Source organism: Dendropsophus ebraccatus, unplaced genomic scaffold (genome assembly GCF_027789765.1).
Source record: "Dendropsophus ebraccatus isolate aDenEbr1 unplaced genomic scaffold, aDenEbr1.pat pat_scaffold_547_ctg1, whole genome shotgun sequence".
NCBI classification, from domain to species: domain Eukaryota; kingdom Metazoa; phylum Chordata; class Amphibia; order Anura; family Hylidae; genus Dendropsophus; species Dendropsophus ebraccatus.
Window position 1 is genome coordinate 64,680 of NW_027210148.1, and position 25,050 is coordinate 89,729.

Sequence of the window (25,050 nt, forward strand, 5' to 3'; positions counted from 1 at the left end):
TGCGAGTCTGGAAGAGACTAAGTTACCAGTCCTGCTGCGAGTCTGGAAGAGACTAAGTTACCAGTCCTGCTGCGAGTCTGGAAGAGACTAAGTTACCAGTCCTGCTGCGAGTCTGGAAGAGACTAAGTTACCAGTCCTGCTGCGAGTCTGGAAGAGACTAAGTTACCAGTCCTGCTGCGAGTCTGGAAGAGACTAAGTTACCAGTCCTGCTGCGAGTCTGGAAGAGACTAAGTTACCAGTCCTGTACTCCAGCAGGATAAAGTCCATGTGAAAATATACAAAAGGTAACAGCGTCCGGGCGTCGTATATACAAAAGGTAACAGCGTCCGGGCGTGGTATATACAAAAGGTAACAGCGTCCGGGCGTGGTATATACAAAAGGTAACAACGTCCGGGCGTGGTATATACAAAAGGTAACAACGTCCGGGCGTGGTATATACAAAAGGTAATAGCGTCCGGGCGTGGTATATACAAAAGGTAACAGCGTCCGGGCGTGGTATATACAAAAGGTAACAGCGTCCAGGCGTGGTATATACAAAAGGTAACAACGTCCGGGCGTGGTATATACAAAAGGTAACAGCGTCCGGGCGTGGTATATACAAAAGGTAACAGCGTCCGGGCGTGGTATATACAAAAGGTAACAACGTCCGGGCGTGGTATATACAAAAGGTAACAGCGTCCGGGCGTGGTATATACAAAAGGTAACGGCGTCCGGGCGTGGTATATACAAAAGGTAACAGCGTCCGGGCGTGGTATATACAAAAGGTAACGGCGTCCGGGCGTGGTATATACAAAAGGTAACGGCGTCCGGGCGTGGTATATACAAAAGGTAACAGCGTCCGGGCGTGGTATATACAAAAGGTAACAGCGTCCGGGCGTGGTATATACAAAAGGTAACAGCGTCCGGGCGTGGTATATACAAAAGGTAACAGCGTCCGGGCGTGGTATATACAAAAGGTAACAGCGTCCGGGCGTGGTATATACAAAAGGTAACAGCGTCCGGGCGCCGTATATACAAAAGGTAACAGCGTCCGGGCGTGGTATATACAAAAGGTAACAGCGTCCGGGCGTGGTATATACAAAAGGTAACAACGTCCGGGCGTGGTATATACAAAAGGTAACAACGTCCGGGCGTGGTATATACAAAAGGTAACAGCGTCCGGGCGTGGTATATACAAAAGGTAACACTTTACATCATGGCAGTAACATAGCAGCAACGTTTCAACCTATGGGGTCTTTCTCAAGCTGATACAGTATACAGATGTGATTGGCTATATGTTGAGTATACAGATGTGATTGGCTATATGTTGAGTATATATACATGTGGAGCTATAGATGTTGAGTATATATACATGTGGAGCTAACAGGTTACAACATAAAACTCATGTATTTTATTAACCCTTACACCACCACCAGTGTATTTATTAACCCTTACACCACCACCAGTGTAAAGTGAAGTTCCATATTAAAATGGCAGACATTGCCAGGACTTGCATCCAGCCGGCTCCACGGCACAGCCATACCAGGCGAGTATCGGCGTCCTGCCCATGCTACTGCGCATGTCAGGGATCAGACCAATCACCGAGCTGACTGCTGCCATGACGACCATCACGCTCTTCCATACACAGTACGTGCAGCATGATGATTACGTGCCTGATTAGTTTCTTTTCATTTTTTATCATCATGCTGCACGTACTGTGTATGGAAGAGCGTGATGGTCGTCATGGCAGCAGTCAGCTCGGTGATTGGTCTGATCCCTGACATGCGCAGTAGCATGGGCAGGACGCCGATACTCGCCTGGTATGGCTGTGCCGTGGAGCCGGCTGGATGCAAGTCCTGGCAATGTCTGCCATTTTAATATGGAACTTCACTTTACACTGGTGGTGGTGTAAGGGTTAATAAAATACATGAGTTTTATGTTGTAACCTGTTAGCTCCACATGTATATATACTCAACATCTATAGCTCCACATGTATATATACTCAACATATAGCCAATCACATCTGTATACTCAACATATAGCCAATCACATCTGTATACTGTATCAGCTTGAGAAAGACCCCATAGGTTGAAACGTTGCTGCTATGTTACTGCCATGATGTAAAGTGTTACCTTTTGTATATACCACGCCCGGACGCTGTTACCTTTTGTATATACCACGCCCGGACGCTGTTACCTTTTGTATATACCACGCCCGGAAGCTGTTACCTTTCGTATATACCACGCCCGGACGCCGTTACCTTTTGTATATACCACGCCCGGACGCTGTTACCTTTTGTATATACCACGCCCGGACGCTGTTACCTTTTGTATATACCACGCCCGGACGCTGTTACCTTTTGTATATACCACGCCCGGACGCTGTTACCTTTTGTATATACCACGCCCGGACGTTGTTACCTTTTGTATATACCACGCCCGGACGCTGTTACCTTTTGTATATACCACGCCCGGACGCTGTTACCTTTTGTATATACCACGCCCGGACGTTGTTACCTTTTGTATATACCACGCCCGGACGCCGTTACCTTTTGTATATACCACGCCCGGACGCCGTTACCTTTTGTATATACCACGCCCAGACGCCGTTACCTTTTGTATATACCACGCCCGGACGCCGTTACCTTTTGTATATACCACGCCCAGACGCCGTTACCTTTTGTATATACCACGCCCGGACGTTGTTACCTTTTGTATATAAGACGCCCGGACGTTGTTACCTTTCGTATATACCACGCCCGGACGCCGTTACCTTTTGTATATACCACGCCCGGACGCTGTTACCTTTTGTATATACCACGCCCGGACGCTGTTACCTTTTGTATATACCACGCCCGGACGCTGTTACCTTTTGTATATACCACGCCCGGACGCTGTTACCTTTTGTATATACCACGCCCGGACGCTGTTACCTTTTGTATATACCACGCCCGGACGCTGTTACCTTTTGTATATACCACGCCCGGACGCTGTTACCTTTTGTATATACCACGCCCGGACGCTGTTACCTTTTGTATATACGACGCCCGGACGTTGTTACCTTTTGTATATTTTTATTTGTATACAGAAAAGCATTCAGCAGTCACATGATCGGGCAGGTCACATCCAGAGCTGCAATCACAATTCTACCATCTGTAGTCACATGGAATCTTCAGCAATGTGCATCATAGTGAGATGTCAGGATGTCGGGGGCAGCAGGACGGCCAGAGCTGCCACTGTGGGGGAGGGGGGTTCTGATCAACTCAAAATCCCATCCGAGACCTCTTACTTGGAGGCTGGGAACGCTGGGAGAGACCCTGGGACTGCGAGAGTGCCTGGGATTGGGGGAGAGCCTGGGCCTGCGAGACAGCCTGGGATTGGGGCACAGCCTGGGCCTGCGAGACAGCCTGGGCCTGTGAGACAGCCTGGGATTGGGGGAGAGCCTGGGCCTGCGAGACAGCCTGGGATTGGGGCACAGCCTGGGCCTGCGAGACCGCCTGGGATTGGGGGACAGCCTGGGCCTGCGAGACAGCCTGGGCCTGCGAGAGTGCCTGGGAATTTGTAAATGTTTGAGTGGGTTGGGGCGTGAAGCGGTCTCCTAATGAGGAGAGGAAGTCTCGCAGCGTCTGGCGCCTCTCCTGCGGGATCCCTTTGGCTCGTAGAGACTGTGAGGAGACTATATGGGATTGGATCAGGGAGCGGCTTGAGGTGGCGGTTACTTGGGAGGTGTCCTGACTGGTGGATGGTGCTGTCGGGAGGTCCTGGTCGGAGTCTGGCAGCGGGGCGCTGTCACCTGAGCGCGGGGAGCAGGGCTCTATCTCTGCAGGGTCTGAGGTGATGGAGGAGGTGAAGCTCCCGGACAGGGTGCTCACTCTCCGGCCTCGCAGCAGCTTCTGCCTCCGACGCTTTTCTCTCAGCGCCTGGATCTTCCTCTCCTTGTTGGTCCCCAGCTGGTCGTCCCACCACAGCTCCAGTCTCCCCTCCCAGGACGCAGTCAGACGCTCACTGAGTGGCTCCTTCCAGTAGTGAGTGTGGATGACCTCCATCCTGGGGCGTGTGGTGGTCTCCTCCATCCTGGGGCGTGTGGTGGTCTCCTCCATCCTGGGGCGTGTGGTGGTCTCCTCCATCCTGGGGCGTGTGGTGGTCTCCTCCATCCTGGGGCGTGTGGTGGTCTCCTCCATCCTGGGGCGTGTGGTGGTCTCCTCCATCCTGGGGCGTGTGGTGGTCTCCTCCATCCTGGGGCGTGTGGTGGTCTCCTCCATCCTGGGGCGTGTGGTGGTCTCCTCCATCCTGGGGCGTGTGGTGGTCTCCTCCATCCTGGGGCGTGTGGTGGTCTCCTCCATCCTGGGGCGTGTGGTGGTCTCCTCCATCCTGGGGCGTGTGGTGGTCACCGCTGTGGGGACCAGCCCTCCCTGCCTCATACTCTCCCGCAGACGCTCCCGCAGTTCGGACACTTCCTTGGAGCAGTCACGTTTTCTCTCTCGCAGGGAGAGCTTGTGGATTCGTGGCCGGGGAGCGGCCCTTCCCCAGGCGCAGGTGCTGTACACCTCATAGAGCCACCTGCAGAGGCGGTCAGAGCGGAGACTGCTGGGAGATGGACACCCCAAGTGATCAGACCCAGTCCTGCAGCCTACAGCCTCCTCCTCAAGGATTGACGGGTGGGAGGAGTCATCCACCAGCTCCTCAGGGGCGGAGTCAGGCACAGGGGACACTACCCTAGTGCCACAAGCTCCCCCTGATGCATCAGCTGCCTCCTGAGAGAGTTTCTGGATGAAGAGATCACCGGCAGCTGTTACCTGGAAAACCAGCAAGTAACCTCCAGCCGATTCAGGGGAAGCAGCCGCCAAACCTGCCGGGAGAGAGCGGAGAGTGAGCGCACAGCACAACCACTGGGAGAGAGAGAGCGGAGAGTGAGCGCACAGCACAACCACTGGGAGAGAGAGAGAGCGGAGAGTGAGCGCACAGCACAACCACTGGGAGAGAGAGAGCGGAGAGTGAGCGCACAGCACAACCACTGGGAGAGAGAGAGCGGAGAGTGAGCGCACAGCACAACCACCAGGAGGAGCGAGCGCACAGCACAACCACTGGGAGAGAGAGAGAGCGGAGATTGAGCGCACAGCACAACCACCGGGAGAGAGAGAGCGGAGAGTGAGCGCACAGCACAACCACTGGGAGAGAGAGAGCGGAGAGTGAGCGCACAGCACAACCACCAGGAGGAGCGAGCGCACCGCACAACCACTGGGAGAGAGAGAGAGCGGAGATTGAGCGCACAGCACAACCACCAGGAGAGAGAGAGCGGAGATTGAGCGCACAGTAACACCAGCAGGAGAGAGAGCGGAGAGCGAGCACACAGCACAACCACCAGGAGGAGCGAGCGCACAGCACAACCACTGGGAGAGAGAGAGAGCGGAGATTGAGCGCACAGCACAACCACTGGGAGAGAGAGAGCGGAGAGTGAGCGCACAGCACAACCACTGGGAGAGAGAGAGAGCGGAGATTGAGCGCACAGCACAACCACTGGGAGAGAGAGAGCGGAGAGTGAGCGCACAGCACAACCACCGGGAGAGAGAGAGCGGAGAGTGAGCGCACAGCACAACCACCGGGAGAGAGAGAGCGGAGATTGAGCGCACAGTAACACCAGCAGGAGAGAGAGCGGAGAGTGAGCGCACAGCACAACCACTGGGAGAGAGAGAGAGCGGAGATTGAGCGCACAGCACAACCACTGGGAGAGAGAGAGAGAGAGCGGAGATTGAGCGCACAGCACAACCACTGGGAGAGAGAGAGCGGAGAGTGAGCGCACAGCACAACCACCGGGAGAGAGAGAGCGGAGAGTGAGCGCACAGCACAACCACTGGGAGAGAGAGAGCGGAGATTGAGCGCACAGCACAACCACCGGGAGAGAGAGAGCGGAGAGTGAGCGCACAGCACAACCACTGGGAGAGAGAGAGAGCGGAGATTGAGCGCACAGCACAACCACTGGGAGAGAGAGAGCGGAGATTGAGCGCACAGCACAACCACCGGGAGAGAGAGAGCGGAGATTGAGCGCACAGTAACACCAGCAGGAGAGAGAGCGGAGAGTGAGCGCACAGCACAACCACTGGGAGAGAGAGAGCGGAGAGTGAGCGCACAGCACAACCACCAGGAGGAGCGAGCGCACCGCACAACCACTGGGAGAGAGAGAGAGCGGAGATTGAGCGCACAGCACAACCACCAGGAGAGAGAGAGCGGAGATTGAGCGCACAGCACAACCACTGGGAGAGAGAGAGCGGAGAGTGAGCGCACAGCACAACCACTGGGAGAGAGAGAGCGGAGAGTGAGCGCACAGCACAACCACTGGGAGAGAGAGAGCGGAGAGTGAGCGCACAGCACAACCACTGGGAGAGAGAGAGCGGAGAGTGAGCGCACAGCACAACCACTGGGAGAGAGAGAGCGGAGAGTGAGCGCACAGCACAACCACCAGGAGGAGCGAGCGCACCGCACAACCACTGGGAGAGAGAGAGAGCGGAGATTGAGCGCACAGCACAACCACCAGGAGAGAGAGAGCGGAGATTGAGCGCACAGCACAACCACTGGGAGAGAGAGAGCGGAGATTGAGCGCACAGCACAACCACCGGGAGAGAGAGAGCGGAGATTGAGCGCACAGTAACACCAGCAGGAGAGAGAGCGGAGAGCGAGCACACAGCACAACCACCAGGAGGAGCGAGCGCACAGCACAACCACTGGGAGAGAGAGAGAGCGGAGATTGAGCGCACAGCACAACCACTGGGAGAGAGAGAGAGCGGAGATTGAGCGCACAGCACAACCACTGGGAGAGAGAGAGAGAGAGCGGAGATTGAGCGCACAGCACAACCACTAGGAGAGAGAGAGAGCGGAGATTGAGCGCACAGTAACACCAGCAGGAGAGAGAGCGGAGAGCGAGCACACAGCACAACCACTGGGAGGAGCGAGCGCACAGCACAACCACTGGGAGGAGCGAGTACAGGAGGTATGGAGGTTACTGACCTGCCAGCGGAGACTGCAACCGGGGAAGCACCATGTCCTGGTGATGGGGCAGTAGCGGATCCAGATGATTAAGAGACTCAGCGATCCGGGGTAGATAGACGGCCGGAAGATGCAGCCGACAAGAGCGAGAGCCGCCACCTGTAACACAACAGAGGGAACGGGAGGAGCGGGACTGACAGGACCCTACCAGACCGGGCACAGGACTGACAGGACCGTACCAGACCGGGCACAGGACTGACAGGACCCTACCAGACCGGGCACAGGACTGACAGGACCCTACCAGACCGGGCATAGGACTGACAGAACCCTACCAGACCGGGCACAGGACTGACAGGACCCTACCAGACCGGGCACAGGACTGACAAGACCCTACCAGACCGGGCACAGGACCCTACCAGACCGGGCACAGGACTGACAGGACCCTACCAGACCGGGCACAGGACCCTACCAGACCGGGCACAGGACTGACAGGACCCTACCAGACCGGGCACAGGACTGACAGGACCCTACCAGACCGGGCACAGGACTGACAGGACCCTACCAGACCGGGCACAGGACTGACAGGACCCTACCAGACCGGGCACAGGACTGACAGGACCCTACCAGACCGGGCACAGGACTGACAGGACCCTACCAGACCGGGCACAGGACTGACAGGACCCTACCAGACCGGGCACAGGACTGACAGGACCCTACCAGACCGGGCACAGGACTGACAAGACCCTACCAGACCGGGCACAGGACTGACAGGACCCTACCAGACCGGGCACAGGACCCTACCAGACCGGGCACAGGACTGACAGGACCCTACCAGACCGGGCACAGGACCCTACCAGACCGGGCACAGGACTGACAGGACCCTACCAGACCGGGCACAGGACTGACAGGACCCTACCAGACCGGGCACAGGACTGACAGGACCCTACCAGACCGGGCATAGGACTGACAGGACCCTACCAGACCGGGCACAGGACTGACAGGACCCTACCAGACCGGGCACAGGACTGACAGGACCCTACCAGACCGGGCACAGGACTGACAGGACCCTACCAGACCGGGCACAGGACCCTACCAGACCGGGCACAGGACTGACAGGACCCTACCAGACAGGGCACAGGACTGACAGGACCCTACCAGACCGGGCACAGGACTGACAGGACCCTACCAGACCGGGCACAGGACTGACAGGACCCTACCAGACCGGGCACAGGACTGACAGGACCCTACCAGACCGGGCACAGGACTGACAGGACCCTACCAGACCGGGCACAGGACTGACAAGACCCTACCAGACCGGGCACAGGACTGACAGGACCCTACCAGACCGGGCATAGGACTGACAGGACCCTACCAGACCGGGCACAGGACTGACAGGACCCTACCAGACCGGGCACAGGACCCTACCAGACCGGGCACAGGACCCTACCAGACCGGGCACAGGACCCTACCAGACCGGGCACAGGACTGACAGGACCCTACCAGACCGGGCACAGGACTGACAGAACCCTACCAGACCGGGCACAGGACTGACAGGACCCTACCAGACCGGGCACAGGACTGACAGGACCCTACCAGACCGGGCACAGGACTGACAGGACCCTACCAGACCGGGCACAGGACCCTACCAGACCGGGCACAGGACTGACAGGACCCTACCAGACCGGGCACAGGACCCTACCAGACCGGGCACAGGACTGACAGGACCCTACCAGACCGGGCACAGGACTGACAGAACCCTACCAGACCGGGCACAGGACTGACAGGACCCTACCAGACCGGGCACAGGACTGACAGGACCCTACCAGACCGGGCACAGGACTGACAGGACCCTACCAGACCGGGCACAGGACTGACAGGACCCTACCAGACCGGGCACAGGACTGACAGGACCCTACCAGACCGGGCACAGGACTGACAGGACCCTACCAGACCGGGCACAGGACTGACAGGACCCTACCAGACCGGGCACAGGACTGACAGGACCCTACCAGACCGGGCACAGGACTGACAGGACCCTACCAGACCGGGCACAGGACTGACAGGACCCTACCAGACCGGGCACAGGACTGACAGGACCCTACCAGACCGGGCACAGGACTGACAGGACCCTACCAGACCGGGCACAGGACCCTACCAGACCGGGCACAGGACTGAGGAGCAGAGGGCGGGCCCGTCGGCCACATACCTGAGTACTGCACCATCAGGGTCTCCTGACTGTGCTGAGTGCCGAGCAGGAGCTTGTGGAAGTCGTCACCGGCAGCTCCAGGAACGGCAGAGACGTACACAGGCGGCTCCTCCAACATGTGATCCCACTTCACCAGCGGGACCAGAGGAAAGCGCTCATCCATGATATACAGAGAGAACTGAGGAGAGAGAGAGAGAGGGTATATACCTATATACACACTCATCCTCCCCCTGTATAATATCAGTGTAGTATATAAGTATATAATACACTGCTGTATACCTACACAGAATGGGGAGATTATATATATATATATATATACATACACACACACACACATCCCCCCTCCTGTAGAGCAGTGGTCGGGTCGCTCAGTACCTGGGTGGTCACCAGGCTGTACACCGGGTTGGTCTCCCGCAGGCACCGGGGCAGTATCACCCGTTCTCCGCACTGATATACCGATTCCTGCCCAATACGGAACAGGTCCCGTCCCTCTGAATTAGGAACCTGGTGGTGAGAAAAGGTTAAATATGGCGCAAGTTCCGCGGCTTCCTGCAGAAGAGACACCTGACAATGGCGGCACTCACCCTGACATCCACCAGCTGGACCCCCGTTCTGTCAGCCAGTGTCAGCACCCGGGGATGGGAGGTGAAGTCGCTCCACCGCCAGGAGGCGTCATCCCGAAAGACCAAGTTCTCTGGGTCCTGCCGCACCCGCTGTAACCTGCCAGGAAGACAAGAGTTACCATCTGCAGCGGGGGTGACCCGAGCCCCCCTATACCCAGGGTCCTCACCCCATCTCCACGTCCCACAGGTACAGGGTCCCACTCTCCGTGCACACACACAGCTCTGCCGGCATGTGGGGGCTGCAAGACAAGAGGAGAAGCTGATAGAGAAGAAGCCGCAGCCGAGAGGGGTCCGAACCCCCAGCACAACCGCCGCAGCCGAGAGGGGTCCGAACCCCCAGCACAACCGCCGCAGCCGAGAGGGGTCCGAACCCCCAGCACAACCGCCGCAGCCGAGAGGGGTCCGAACCCCCAGCACAACCGCCGCAGCCGAGAGGGGTCCGAACCCCCAGCACAACCGCCGCAGCCGAGAGGGGTCCGAACCCCCAGCACAACCGCCGCAGCCGAGAGCGGTCCGAACCCCCAGCACAACCGCCGCAGCCGAGAGGGGTCCGAACCCCCAGCACAACCGCCGCAGCCGAGAGGGGTCCGAACCCCCAGCACAACCGCCGCAGCCGAGAGGGGTCCGAACCCCCAGCACAACCGCCGCAGCCGAGAGGGGTCCGAACCCCCAGCACAACCACCGCAGCCGAGAGGGGTCCGAACCCCCAGCACAACCGCCAAGTGTGGAATCCCTCTACAACGTCACAGTCCGGCACAACCTCACGGGTGGAATCCCTCTACGTCACAGTCCGGCACAGCCTCACAGGAGGAATCCCTCTACGTCACAGTCCGGCACAGCCTCACAGGAGGAATCCCGCTGAGCACAACAGTGACCGCAGGGTAAAGCTAGAGGCACTGGTGGTGTCAGTCTGGGCATCAGTGATGTCACCAAACACCAGAGCAATTGGATAATGATACCCGAGACTGTACAGCCCAGGAGACTGACACATCACCTGTACCAAGCAGAGAAAAGAGAGAGACCCCCAGCTGGTGGGGCAGCCATTGAGTGACTAGATCTTCGGATTCTTTAATGATCGGAATCCATATTGACATTGGGTACAAGCATTTTTTTTTTTTCTAGAATCCATTGAATCTCTCTAAAGTCTCTGATTTTGTGATCTTTGCCCCTGGTGAGCAGAATAGTGTAGCATCCAACCCCGGCTCCACAGAGCTCTCCGCGTCCAACCCCGACTCTACGGGGCCCTCCGCCTCCACGTCCAACCCCGGCTCCACAGAGCTCTCCGCGTCCAACCCCGACTCTACGGGGCCCTCCGCCTCCACGTCCAACCCCGGCTCCACAGAGCTCTCCGCGTCCAACCCCGACTCTACGGGGCCCTCCGCCTCCACGTCCAACCCCGGCTCCACGGAGCTCTCCGCGTCCAACCCCGACTCTACGGGGCCCTCCGCCTCCACGTCCAACCCCGGCTCCACAGAGCTCTCCGCGTCCAACCCCGACTCTACGGGGCCCTCCGCCTCCACGTCCAACCCCGGCTCCACAGAGCTCTCCGCGTCCAACCCCGACTCTATGGGGCCCTCCGCCTCCACGTCCAACCCCGGCTCCATGGAGCTCTCCACCCCCCCCCCCCCCACACACACACAGAGGAGCCCCCACAGGAGTATACATGGGCTGAGGAGTATATAGTAGAGTATACAGGGGCTGAGGATCTGACCACAGGAAAAGAGGAGCATGACAAGGGAAAGAGGAACGGGAGAATGGTTGGAAAAGAGAAAACAAACATGAGGATGGGGGAGGAGAGGGAGGTCGCCAATAATGAAGCCTCTGCAGGAGATACCAAGCTTCCGTATAGCCTGTGGGAGCACCAGGGGCCTAATACCATAGAGCAGGCGTATAGTAGCGTCCCGTGATGGAGGGGAATTGGCTCTAGGCACAAGGGTCATCCTCAGGTTCGGCCCTCCCTGCTATAATGGCAATGGTTATACTGTCCTTCTGGTAAATGCAGTACGCCAAGGAGGGGGCGGCCTGCCCAGCGTGTTCACCCAGTCCTGCCGGCTTAGACATAGCATAAGGAATTTGGTGCTCGCAGAGTCGGCCTTAAGTGAAGTATAAGAGGCCGGGTCTATTGTAGGGAGGCAGAGAAAATGATGGAGTGTTCTGGAAAGAGTTTCCCCTTGTGGTAAGTGGTGTGCAGCGTCTCTATCACGGCTACTCAGGCGTCTGGCCAGGACCGGTCTCGGCATGGCTCTGGGCGGGGAGGTCTGGTGGGAACGCAGTGCGCCCTCTCAATGTTGAACGCTGCTGAGAACTCTGCACCAGGGAATAGATTCCGCAGTCAGCGCTCCATAAAGGCGCCTCACGGTTATCGCTCTCCGCACGCTCCGGGAGGCCCAAGATCCGGGTGTTATTGCGCCTCAGCCAATTCTCTATATCATCTGCCCGTTTAGTGGCAGTGATGTATCCCCCTCCCCGAGTATAATGGTACTTACCTGGCAGTGATGCACCCCCTCCCCCCGGGTATAATGGTACTTACCTGGCAGTGATGCACCCCCGGGTATAATGGTACTTACCTGGCAGTGATGCACCCCCTCCCCCCGGGTATAATGGTACTTACCTGGTAGTGATGCACCCCCTCCCCCCAGGTATAATGGTACTTACCTGGCAGTGATGCACCCCCTCCCCCCGGGTATAATGGTACTTACCTGGCAGTGATGCAGGTGCTCGGGGTCCTCGTCCTCAGGACACTTAGAGGTTTGGGTGGATCCTCAGGAGAGAAATTCCAGGAAGCCAAATGGTAAGAGGAGCGAAGGCCGAGGAGGACTGCGGGGGGGATAGAGTAATGGTGGCTGTAACCTGTATATACACTCACACAGTATTATATATATGTAGCCTAGCAGAGTAATGGCGGCTGTAACCTGTATATAACCCCGCCCTGTGATGTCATTGGTGCATAATACTGTGTAATGGCGGCTGTAACCTGTATATAACCCCGCCCTGTGATGTCATTGGTGCATAATACTGTGTAATGGCGGCTGTAACCTGTATATAACCCCGCCCTGTGATGTCATTGGTGCATAATACTGTGTAATGGCGGCTGTAACCTGTATATAACCCCGCCCTGTGATGTCATTGGTGCATAATACTGTGTAATGGCGGCTGTAACCTGTATATAACCCCGCCCTGTGATGTCATTGGTGCATAATACTGTGTAATGGCGGCTGTAACCTGTATATAACCCCGCCCTGTGATGTCATTGGTGCATAATACTGTGTAATGGCGGCTGTAACCTGTATATAACCCCGCCCTGTGATGTCATTGGTGCATAATACTGTGTAATGGCGGCTGTAACCTGTATATAACCCCGCCCTGTGATGTCATTGGTGCATAATACTGTGTGATGGCGGCTGTAACCTGTATATAACCCCGCCCTGTGATGTCATTGGTGCATAATACTGTGTGATGGCGGCTGTAACCTGTATATAACCCCGCCCTGTGATGTCATTGGTGCATAATACTGTGTGATGGCGGCTGTAACCTGTATATAACCCCGCCCTGTGATGTCATTGGTGCATAATACTGTGTAATGGCGGCTGTAACCTGTATATAACCCCGCCCTGTGATGTCATTGGTGCATAATACTGTGTAATGGCGGCTGTAACCTGTATATAACCCCGCCCTGTGATGTCATTGGTGCATAATACTGTGTAATGGCGGCTGTAACCTGTATATAACCCCGCCCTGTGATGTCATTGGTGCATAATACTGTGTAATGGCGGCTGTAACCTGTATATAACCCCGCCCTGTGATGTCATTGGTGCATAATACTGTGTAATGGCGGCTGTAACCTGTATATAACCCCGCCCTGTGATGTCATTGGTGCATAATACTGTGTAATGGCGGCTGTAACCTGTATATAACCCCGCCCTGTGATGTCATTGGTGCATAATACTGTGTAATGGCGGCTGTAACCTGTATATAACCCCGCCCTGTGATGTCATTGGTGCATAATACTGTGTAATGGCGGCTGTAACCTGTATATAACCCCGCCCTGTGATGTCATTGGTGCATAATACTGTGTAATGGCGGCTGTAACCTGTATATAACCCCGCCCTGTGATGTCATTGGTGCATAATACTGTGTAATGGCGGCTGTAACCTGTATATAACCCCGCCCTGTGATGTCATTGGTGCATAATACTGTGTAATGGCGGCTGTAACCTGTATATAACCCCGCCCTGTGATGTCATTGGTGCATAATACTGTGTAATGGCGGCTGTAACCTGTATATAACCCCGCCCTGTGATGTCATTGGTGCATAATACTGTGTAATGGCGGCTGTAACCTGTATATAACCCCGCCCTGTGATGTCATTGGTGCATAATACTGTGTAATGGCGGCTGTAACCTGTATATAACCCCGCCCTGTGATGTCATTGGTGCATAATACTGTGTAATGGCGGCTGTAACCTGTATATAACCCCGCCCTGTGATGTCATTGGTGCATTATACTGTGTAATGGCGGCTGTAACCTGTATATAACCCCGCCCTGTGATGTCATTGGTGCATAATACTGTGTAATGGCGGCTGTAACCTGTATATAACCCCGCCCTGTGATGTCATTGGTGCATAATACTGTGTAATGGCGGCTGTAACCTGTATATAACCCCGCCCTGTGATGTCATTGGTGCATAATACTGTGTAATGGCGGCTGTAACCTGTATATAACCCCGCCCTGTGATGTCATTGGTGCATAATACTATGTAATGGCGGCTGTAACCTGTATATAACCCCGCCCTGTGATGTCATTGGTGCATAATACTATGTAATGGCGGCTGTAACCTGTATATAACCCCGCCCTGTGATGTCATTGGTGCAGAATACTGTGTAATGGCGGCTGTAACCTGTATATAACCCCACCCTGTGATGTCATTGGTGCATAATACTGTGTAATGGCGGCTGTAACCTGTATATAACCCCGCCCTGTGATGTCATTGGTGCATAATACTGTGTAATGGCGGCTGTAACCTGTATATAACCCCGCCCTGTGATGTCATTGGTGCATAATACTATGTAATGGCGGCTGTAACCTGTATATAACCCCGCCCTGTGATGTCATTGGTGCATAATACTGTGTAATGGCGGCTGTAACCTGTATATAACCCCGCCCTGTGATGTCATTGGTGCATAATACTGTGTAATGGCGGCTGTAACCTGTATATAACCCCGCCCTGTGATGTCATTGGTGCATAATACTATGTAATGGCGGCTGTAACCTGTATATAACCCCGCCCTGTGATGTCATTGGTGCATAATACTGTGTAATGGCGGCTGTAACCTGTATATAACCCCGCCCTGTGATGTCATTGGTGCATAATACTGTGTAATGGCGGCTGTAACCTGTATATAACCCCGCCCTGTGATGTCATTGGTGCATAATACTGTGTAATGGCGGCTGTAACCTGTATATAACCCCGCCCTGTGATGTCATTGGTGCATTGTTTCCTTTGGTCGTTGAGGAGCAGGAACTAAGGATGTAAGAGCCTCATTCTCAAGATGGAGAAGATTTCTAGCTGTTATAGAGAAGCTGGGCTACAGGTACCTGATCAAAGCACAGGCTACCCCAGCCCCCGCTAACCCCGGCCCCCGCTAACCCCGGCCCGGCCCCCGCTAACCCCGGCCCAGCCCCCGCTAGAACAGCATCTTGGTCATCCAACACATTTGTGAAACATTACAGACTTGAGTTCCGTGGCTCAGACCAAGCAGCTTCAGCTCAGCCGCCCTTTCACCTCTGCCGCCCTATGTATGAGAGATCCTGTGCTGCTGCTGCTGAGGACGGAAGAGGAAGGACAATTGTCACCGCAAATTGTATCAGTAACCAGGCAACAAATGGAAGGCACAGTGTCTGGACGCCCTAAGATGGGGACCTCCTGCCAATGTTTGGATAGGTGGAAGGAAGCGTCAGTAAGAGAGGGGCAGGTCCTGAGCAGTAATATATATATATATATATATATATATATATATATATGTGTGTGTGTGTGATAGCCAGACACGGGATGGAGCAGTGCACGGCCATCATCTGAGCTGCACCAGCATAAGAAATGGCCCATATATCCAAAAGAACCAAGCAGCAAGGCCCCTGAGGAGAGGCTGCCGAAACACGTTGGGACAGAAGAAGAGAATACTGACGAGGGAAGTGATAGATCTGCAGAAAAACATTTGTCTGTTTGGAGTTTTTACACTTGGGAAAACTGGGACATTTATGAGTGACGTGTGTGTGTCTATATATAATATCTAATCTCTGTGTAAATGCACCATTAATCTGACAGATTTTGGAAGCCAAAGCCAGGAATGGATTTTGAAAAGAGGAGAAATCCCAGTCTTTCCTTTATGACCTGTTCCCTGTTTATAGTCTGTTCCTGGCTTTGGCTTCAAAAATCTGTCAGATAAATCTCTCTGTGTAAACGCACCCTAAGAGTGGGCACACTGGTCTTTTGAATACTCCATCGTTCGTGACCTCATAAGTGACCACTTGAGAATGAGACCAGAAGGAAACCATAAGGAAACCTCTGAGGAAAAACCAGTGAGTACTGCACCTGTATTCCATACACCATAGACCAGTGAGTACTGCACCTGTATTCCATACACCATAGACCAGTGAGTACTGCACCTGTATTCCATAGACCATAGACCAGTGAGTACTGCACCTGTATTCCATAGACCATAGACCAGTGAGTACTGCACCTGTATTCCATAGACCATAGACCAGTGAGTACTGCACCTGTATTCCATAGACCATAGACCAGTGAGTACTGCACCTGTATTCCATAGACCAGTGAGTACTGCACCTGTATTCCATACACCATAGACCAGTGAGTACTGCACCTGTATTCCATAGACCATACACCAGTGAGTACTGCACCTGTATTCCATACACCATACACCAGTGAGTACTGCACCTGTATTCCATAGACCATAGACCAGTGAGTACTGCACCTGTATTCCATACACCATAGACCAGTGAGTACTGCACCTGTATTCCATAGACCATAGACCAGTGAGTACTGCACCTGTATTCCATAGACCATAGACCAGTGAGTACTGCACCTGTATTCCATAGACCATAGACCAGTGAGTACTGCACCTGTATTCCATACACCATAGACCAGTGAGTACTGCACCTGTATTCCATAGACCATAGACCAGTGAGTACTGCACCTGTATTCCATAGACCATAGACCAGTGAGTACTGCACCTGTATTCCATAGACCATAGACCAGTGAGTACTGCACCTGTATTCCATAGACCAGTGAGTACTGCACCTGTATTCCATACACCATAGACCAGTGAGTACTGCACCTGTATTCCATAGACCATACACCAGTGAGTACTGCACCTGTATTCCATACACCATACACCAGTGAGTACTGCACCTGTATTCCATAGACCATAGACCAGTGAGTACTGCACCTGTATTCCATACACCATAGACCAGTGAGTACTGCACCTGTATTCCATAGACCATAGACCAGTGAGTACTGCACCTGTATTCCATAGACCATAGACCAGTGAGTACTGCACCTGTATTCCATAGACCATAGACCAGTGAGTACTGCACCTGTATTCCATAGACCAGTGAGTACTGCACCTGTATTCCATACACCATAGACCAGTGAGTACTGCACCTGTATTCCATAGACCATAGACCAGTGAGTACTGCACCTGTATTCCATACACCATAGACCAGTGAGTACTGCACCTGTATTCCATACACCATAGACCAGTGAGTACTGCACCTGTATTCCATACACCATAGACCAGTGAGTACTGCACCTGTATTCCATAGACCATAGACCAGTGAGTACTGCACCTGTATTCCATAGACCATAGACCAGTGAGTACTGCACCTGTATTCCATAGACCATAGACCAGTGAGTACTGCACCTGTATTCCATAGACCATAGACCAGTGAGTACTGCACCTGTATTCCATAGACCAGTGAGTACTGCACCTGTATTCCATACACCATAGACCAGTGAGTACTGCACCTGTATTCCATAGACCATACACCAGTGAGTACTGCACCTGTATTCCATACACCATACACCAGTGAGTACTGCACCTGTATTCCATAGACCATAGACCAGTGAGTACTGCACCTGTATTCCATACACCATAGACCAGTGAGTACTGCACCTGTATTCCATAGACCATAGACCAGTGAGTACTGCACCTGTATTCCATACACCATAGACCAGTGAGTACTGCACCTGTATTCCATAGACCATAGACCAGTGAGTACTGCACCTGTATTCCATAGACCAGTGAGTACTGCACCTGTATTCCATACACCATAGACCAGTGAGTACTGCACCTGTATTCCATACACCATAGACCAGTGAGTACTGCACCTGTATTCCATAGACCATAGACCAGTGAGTACTGCACCTGTATTCCATAGACCATAGACCAGTGAGTACTGCACCTGTATTCCATAGACCATAGACCAGTGAGTACTGCACCTGTATTCCATAGACCATAGACCAGTGAGTACTGCACCTGTATTCCATAGACCATAGACCAGTGAGTACTGCACCTGTATTCCATAGACCATAGACCAGTGAGTACTGCACCTGTATTCCATAGACCATAGACCAGTGAGTACTGCACCTGTATTCCATAGACCATAGACCAGTGAGTACTGCACCTGTATTCCATAGACCAGTGAGTACTGCACCTGTATTCCATAGACCATAGACCAGTGAGTACTGCACCTGTATTCTAACCACTTATATCATGCTTTCTATCTCTCTATACCTGCTAATCCTATATCTACACACCTATCCCCCACCCATCCCCCTGTGTCCACATCAGCCCCTCTCTCCTTCCATCACCCATGTACTGCGCACGCTCGCTCCTTCCATCACCCATGTACTGCGCACGCTCGCTCCTTCCGTTACCCATGTACTGCGCACGCTCGCTCCTTCCGTCACCCATGTACTGCGCACGCTCGCTCCTTCCGTCACCCATGTACTGCGCACGCTCTCTCCTTCCATCACCCATGTACTGCGCACGCTCGCTCCTTCCGTTATCCATGTACTGCGCACGCTCTCTCCTTCCGTTACCCATGTACTGCGCACGCTCTCTCCTTCCGTTACCCATGTACTGCGCACGCTCGCTCCTTCCGTTATCCATGTACTGCGCACGCTCGCTCCTTCCGTTACCCATGTACTGCGCACGCTCGCTCCTTCCGTCACCCATGTACTGCGCACGCTCGCTCCTTCCGTCACCCATGTACTGCGCACGCTCGCTCCTTCCGTCACCCATGTACTGCGCACGCTCTCTCCTTCCATCACCCATGTATTGCGCACGCTCGCTCCTTCCGTCATCCATGTACTGCGCACGCTCGCTCCTTCCGTTATCCATGTACTGCACACGCTCGCTCCTTCCGTTATCCATGTACTGCGCACTCTCTCCTTCCGTTACCCATGTACTGCGCACGCTCTCTCCTTCCGTTACCCATGTACTGCACACGCTCTCTCCTTCCGTTACCCATGTACTGCGCACGCTCTCTCCTTCCGTTACCCATGTACTGCACACGCTCGCTCCTTCCGTTATCCATGTACTGCGCACGCTCGCTCCTTCCGTTACCCATGTACTGCGCACGCTCGCTCCTTCCGTCACCCATGTACTGCGCACGCTCGCTCCTTCCGTCACCCATGTACTGCGCACGCTCGCTCCTTCCGTCACCCATGTACTGCGCACGCTCTCTCCTTCCATCACCCATGTACTGCGCACGCTCGCTCCTTCCGTTATCCATGTACTGCGCACGCTCGCTCCTTCCGTTATCCATGTACTGCGCACGCTCGCTCCTTCCGTTATCCATGTACTGCGCACTCTCTCCTTCCGTTACCCATGTACTGCGCACGCTCTCTCCTTCCGTTACCCATGTACTGCACACGCTCTCTCCTTCCGTTACCCATGTACTGCGCACGCTCTCCCCTTCCGTTACCCATGTACTGCACACGCTCGCTCCTTCCGTTATCCATGTACTGCGCACGCTCGCTCCTTCCGTCACCCATGTACTGCGCACGCTCGCTCCTTCCGTCACCCATGTACTGCGCACGCTCTCTCCTTCCATCACCCATGTACTGCGCACGCTCGCTCCTTCCGTTATCCATGTACTGCACACGCTCTCTCCTTCCGATACCCATGTACTGCGCATGCTCGCTCCTTCCGTCACCCATGTACTGCGCACGCTCGCTCCTTCCGTTATCCATGTACTGCGCACGCTCTCTCCTTCCGATACCCATGTACTGCGCATGCTCGCTCCTTCCGTCACCCATGTACTGTTCACACTCACTCTTTATCTTCCTGAACCCCCATCACCTTAGTTTCTCCAAGGTGCAGCACAGAAACCGTCCTCATAAGTCACTAAACCATCTACTATCTCTCACAATTCTCCTCCTTCTTGCAGCGGGAGACATTTCTCCTAACCCTGGTCGTCCCTCTATCACTATCAGCTTCTCTTCTACAGAAACCCCCATAACCTGGTCAGGATTCGCTGCTTGCCGGATCCCATCTCTAGTAACTGCTCTCTGGAACGCCCGGTCTGTCTGTAACAAACTCACAGAAGTCCGTGATACGTTCATCAATAAATCGCTCGACCTGCGGGCTCTTACGGAAACCTGGCTACAAGAGTCAGACAGACACAGCCTCACCCGCCGCTCTGACCCATGGTGGCTTAGGGTACTATTACACCAAGCAATTTTCCGACGACTAACGATTTTAAACGACCGGTAAGGCAAACGACCCGAAATCGTTTGCCCAAGTACACGAAACGATGATCGTTATTTATGATCGTTCAGCTGTGAATTCTTATTCCACCGAACGATGTGCGAATGATCAAATGATAAAAATAGGTCCGGATCCTATTAAACAATCAACGATTTCTTGTTGGTCGTTAAATTGTTCGGATTTGAACGATAATCATTTCATGTAAAAGCAGGCAACAATTAAACGATTTTTCGAACGATAATCGTTTCGTGTAATACCACCCTTACACCTTTCCCATACCCCTAGACCTGATAACAGACATGGTGGAGGAGTGGGTGTACTTCTCTCCCCAGACTGCACTTACCAGGTCATTCCCCTCCCCCTCATTCCCCCCCGTCCCTTCCCCCTCATTCCCCCCCGTGTCCCTTCCCCCTCATTCCCCCCCGTGTCCCTTCCCCCTCATTCCCCCCGTGTCCCTTCCCCCTCATTCCCCCCCGTCCCCTCCCCCTCATTCCCCCCCGTCCCTTCCCCCTCATTCCCCCCGTGTCCCTTCCCCCTCATTCCCCCCCCGTCCCTTCCCCCTCATTCCCCCCGTCTCCCTTCCCCCTCATTCCCCCCCGTCTCCCTTCCCCCTCATTCCCCCCCGTCTCCCTTCCCCCTCATTCCCCCCCGTCTCCCCTCCCCCTCATTCCCCCCGTGTCCCTTCCCCCTCATTCCCCCCGTGTCCCTTCCCCCTCATTCCCCCCGTGTCCCTTCCCCCTCATTCCCCCCGTGTCCCTTCCCCCTCATTCCCCCCGTGTCCCTTCCCCCTCATTCCCCCCGTGTCCCTTCCCCCTCATTCCCCCATGTCCCTTCCCCTCATTCCCCCCGTGTCCCTTCCCCCTCATTCCCCCCGTGTCCCTTCCCCCTCATTCCCCCCGTGTCCCCTCCCTCTCATTCCCCCCGTGTCCCTTCCCCCTCATTCCCCCCGTGTCCCTTCCCCCTCATTCCCCCCGTCCCTTCCCCCTCATTCCCCCCGTCCCCTCCCTCTCATTCTCCTCTTGAAGTTGACACCATACGACTTTTCCTTCCATTTCCCCTGAGTCGCACTCATCTATCGCCCCCCTGGTTCACCTACTAAGTTTCTTGATCACTTCCCTACCTGGCTTCCTTACTTTCTATCTTCTGATATTCCGGCTCTAATCATGGGCGATTTAACACCCCAATCTCCCCATCAGCCGCTCAGTCTCTCTCTAACCTCCTCCCTCGGCCTCTCCCAGCATTCTGACTCTCCAACCCACAAGGGGGGGGAATACCCTGGACCTGCTCTTCTCCAGACTTTGCCCAGTTTCCCACTTTTCTAACTTTACCACTGACCTCTCAGACCACAACTTCCTCTCCTTTATCCTCTTGACACCCCGACCTCACTCACATATAGGAACTTACGTGCTGTAGACACCCAACAACTGCTCGATACCGTACAGTCATCATTGCCCCCCACCTCTTCCCTCTCCTGTCCTAATTTGGCTGCCAAACAATACCACCACACCCTCAAAACCACCCTGGACAAACTTGCACCCCCTATACCCCAAACAGCCCGACACAGACGGCCACCACCCTGGCACACATCCAGAACTCCTTTTCTTAGACGGTGTTCTAGGTGCGCGGAACGTCTGTGGAGGAAATCCAAGACAACAGCCGACCTTCTCCATTATAAGTCCGTGCTTAGAAGCTTCTACTCTGCTCTTCACTCTGCTAAGCAATCCTACTACACCTCTCTCATCTCTTCTCTATCCCATAACGTCTGATACCCTCAACTCTCTCCTTACACCCAAACCTCAGCCACCCATCACTAACCTCTGTGCTGAAGACCTAGCCACCCATCACTAACCTCTGTGCTGAAGACCTAGCCACCCATCACTAACCTCTGTGCTGAAGACCTAGACACCCATCACTAACCTCTGTGCTGAAGACCTAGACACCCATCACTAACCTCTGTGCTGAAGACCTAGCCACCCATCACTAACCTCTGTGCTGAAGACCTAGACACCCATCACTAACCTCTGTGCTGAAGACCTAGCCACCCATCACTAACCTCTGTGCTGAAGACCTAGCCACCCATCACTAACCTCTGTGCTGAAGACCTAGCCACCCATCACTAACCTCTGTGCTGAAGACCTAGCCACCCATCACTAACCTCTGTGCTGAAGACCTAGCCACCCATCACTAACCTCTGTGCTGAAGACCTAGCCACCCATCACTAACCTCTGTGCTGAAGACCTAGCCACCCATCACTAACCTCTGTGCTGAAGACCTAGACACCCATCACTAACCTCTGTGCTGAAGACCTAGACACCCATCACTAACCTCTGTGCTGAAGACCTAGCATCCTACTACACATAGACACAATCCCCCAGGAGATCATCTCCCATTCCCCAGGTAATAGTAATCATATTCCCTCTCACTGTTCCTCCTCCTCCTCCTCCTCTTCCCTCTCACTGTTCCTCCTCCTCCTCCTCCTCTTCCCTCTCACTGTTCCTCCTCCTCCTCCTCCTCTTCCCTCTCACTGTTCCTCCTCCTCCTCCTCCTCTTCCCTCTCACTGTTCCTCCTCCTCCTCCTCCTCTTCCCTCTCACTGTTCCTCCTCCTCCTCTTCCCTCTCACTGTTCCTCCTCCTCCTCTTCCCTCTCACTGTTCCTCCTCCTCCTCTTCCCTCTCACTGTTCCTCCTCCTCCTCTTCCCTCTCACTGTTCCTCCTCCTCCTCTTCCCTCTCACTGTTCCTCCTCCTCCTCTTCCCTCTCACTGTTCCTCCTCCTCCTCTTCCCTCTCACTGTTCCTCCTCCTCCTCTTCCCTCTCACTGTTCCTCCTCCTCCTCTTCCCTCTCACTGTTCCTCCTCCTCCTCTTCCCTCTCACTGTTCCTCCTCCTCCTCTTCCCTCTCACTGTTCCTCCTCCTCCTCTTCCCTCTCACTGTTCCTCCTCCTCCTCTTCCCTCTCACTGTTCCTCCTCCTCCTCTTCCCTCTCACTGTTCCTCCTCCTCCTCTTCCCTCTCACTGTTCCTCCTCCTCCTCTTCCCTCTCACTGTTCCTCCTCCTCCTCTTCCCTCTCACTGTTCCTCCTCCTCTTCCCTCTCACTGTTCCTCCTCCTCCTCCTCCTCTTCCCTCTCACTGTTCCTCCTCCTCCTCCTCCTCCTCTTCCCTCTCACTGTTCCTCCTCCTCTTCCCTCTCACTGTTCCTCCTCCTCTTCCCTCTCACTGGTTTAAAGGCTGAGAGGGAAGAGCAGGAAGTCTCCAGACTCCTCTCGCCCCACCACCTGCCCTAGTGACCCTATTCCCTCACACCTTGTCCAGTCTCTCTCTCCTGTTGTCACTATTACCTTACTAAGATCTTCCCCCTCTCCCTCCACTCTGGCGTCTTCCCCCCGACTTTCAAACACTCCGTCATCATCTCTGCATTACTGAATAAACCCTCCCTGTACCCGTCCTGTGCGGCCAACTATCCACCTGTCTCTAATCTCCCTATTATCTCTAAACTCTTGGAACGTCTGGTCTATTCCGGCCTAACCCGCTACCTCTCTGACAACTCTCTGTAGAGCGGTGAGGACGCAAACCGGACTGAAGGGGGTGAAGGAGAAACGTCTCTAATGGTCTCCTCTCCGCCAAATCTAATGGTGACCATAGGCCCAGAAGAATGAGCAGACAATCTGTAGTATGTGACACTGTAGCCCCCCAGCTCCTCCTCTCCATGCTCCGCTCTATCTGTATGTGACACTGTAGCCCCCCAGCTCCTCCTCTTCATGCTCCGCTCTATCTGTATGTGACACTGTAGCCCCCCAGCTCCTCCTCTCCATGCTCCGCTCTATCTGTATGTGACACTGTAGCCCCCCAGCTCCCCCTCTCCATGCTCCGCTCTATCTGTAGTATGTGACACTGTAGCCCCCCAGCTCCCCCTCTCCATGCTCCTCTCTATCTGTATGTGACACTGTAGCCTCCCAGCTCCTCCTCTCCATGCTCCGCTCTCTGTAGTATGTGACACTGTAGCCCCCCAGCTCCTCCTCTCCATGCTCCGCTCTATCTGTAGTATGTGACACTGTAGCCCCCCAGCTCCTCCTCTCCGTGCTCCGCTCTATCTGTAGTATGTGACACTGTAGCCCCCCAGCTCCTCCTCTCCATGCTCCGCTCTATCTGTAGTATGTGACACTGTAGCCCCCCAGCTCCTCCTCTCCGTGCTCCGCTCTATCTGTAGTATGTGACACTGTAGCCCCCCAGCTCCTCCTCTCCATGCTCCGCTCTATCTGTAGTATGTGACACTGTAGCCCCCCAGCTCCTCCTCTCCATGCTCCGCTCTATCTGTATATGACACTGTAGCCCCCCAGCTCCTCCTCTCCATGCTCCGCTCTATCTGTATGTGACACTGTAGCCCCCCAGCTCCTCCTCTCCATGCTCCGCTCTATCTGTAGTATGTGACACTGTAGCCCCCCAGCTCCCCCTCTCCATGCTCCGCTCTATCTGTA

At 54.5% G+C, this 25,050-nt stretch overlaps 1 protein-coding gene across 1 annotated transcript in view; it reads right to left on the minus strand.

Annotated features, from left to right (window-relative positions):
- Window positions 1-3,267: 3,267 nt before the first annotated feature.
- Window positions 3,268-25,050, minus strand: part of LOC138777287 (TATA box-binding protein-associated factor, RNA polymerase I, subunit C-like) — a gene marked incomplete at both ends in the record, with an annotated part of 30,670 nt that continues 8,887 nt past the window's right edge. The window contains 7 exons of the mRNA XM_069956276.1: window positions 3,268-4,827; window positions 6,981-7,118; window positions 9,166-9,343; window positions 9,541-9,669; window positions 9,750-9,885; window positions 9,956-10,027; window positions 12,488-12,605. Of these exons, the coding sequence (XP_069812377.1) occupies window positions 3,268-4,827; window positions 6,981-7,118; window positions 9,166-9,343; window positions 9,541-9,669; window positions 9,750-9,885; window positions 9,956-10,027; window positions 12,488-12,605 (2,331 nt within the window). The remainder of the gene's footprint in view (window positions 4,828-6,980; window positions 7,119-9,165; window positions 9,344-9,540; window positions 9,670-9,749; window positions 9,886-9,955; window positions 10,028-12,487; window positions 12,606-25,050) is intronic.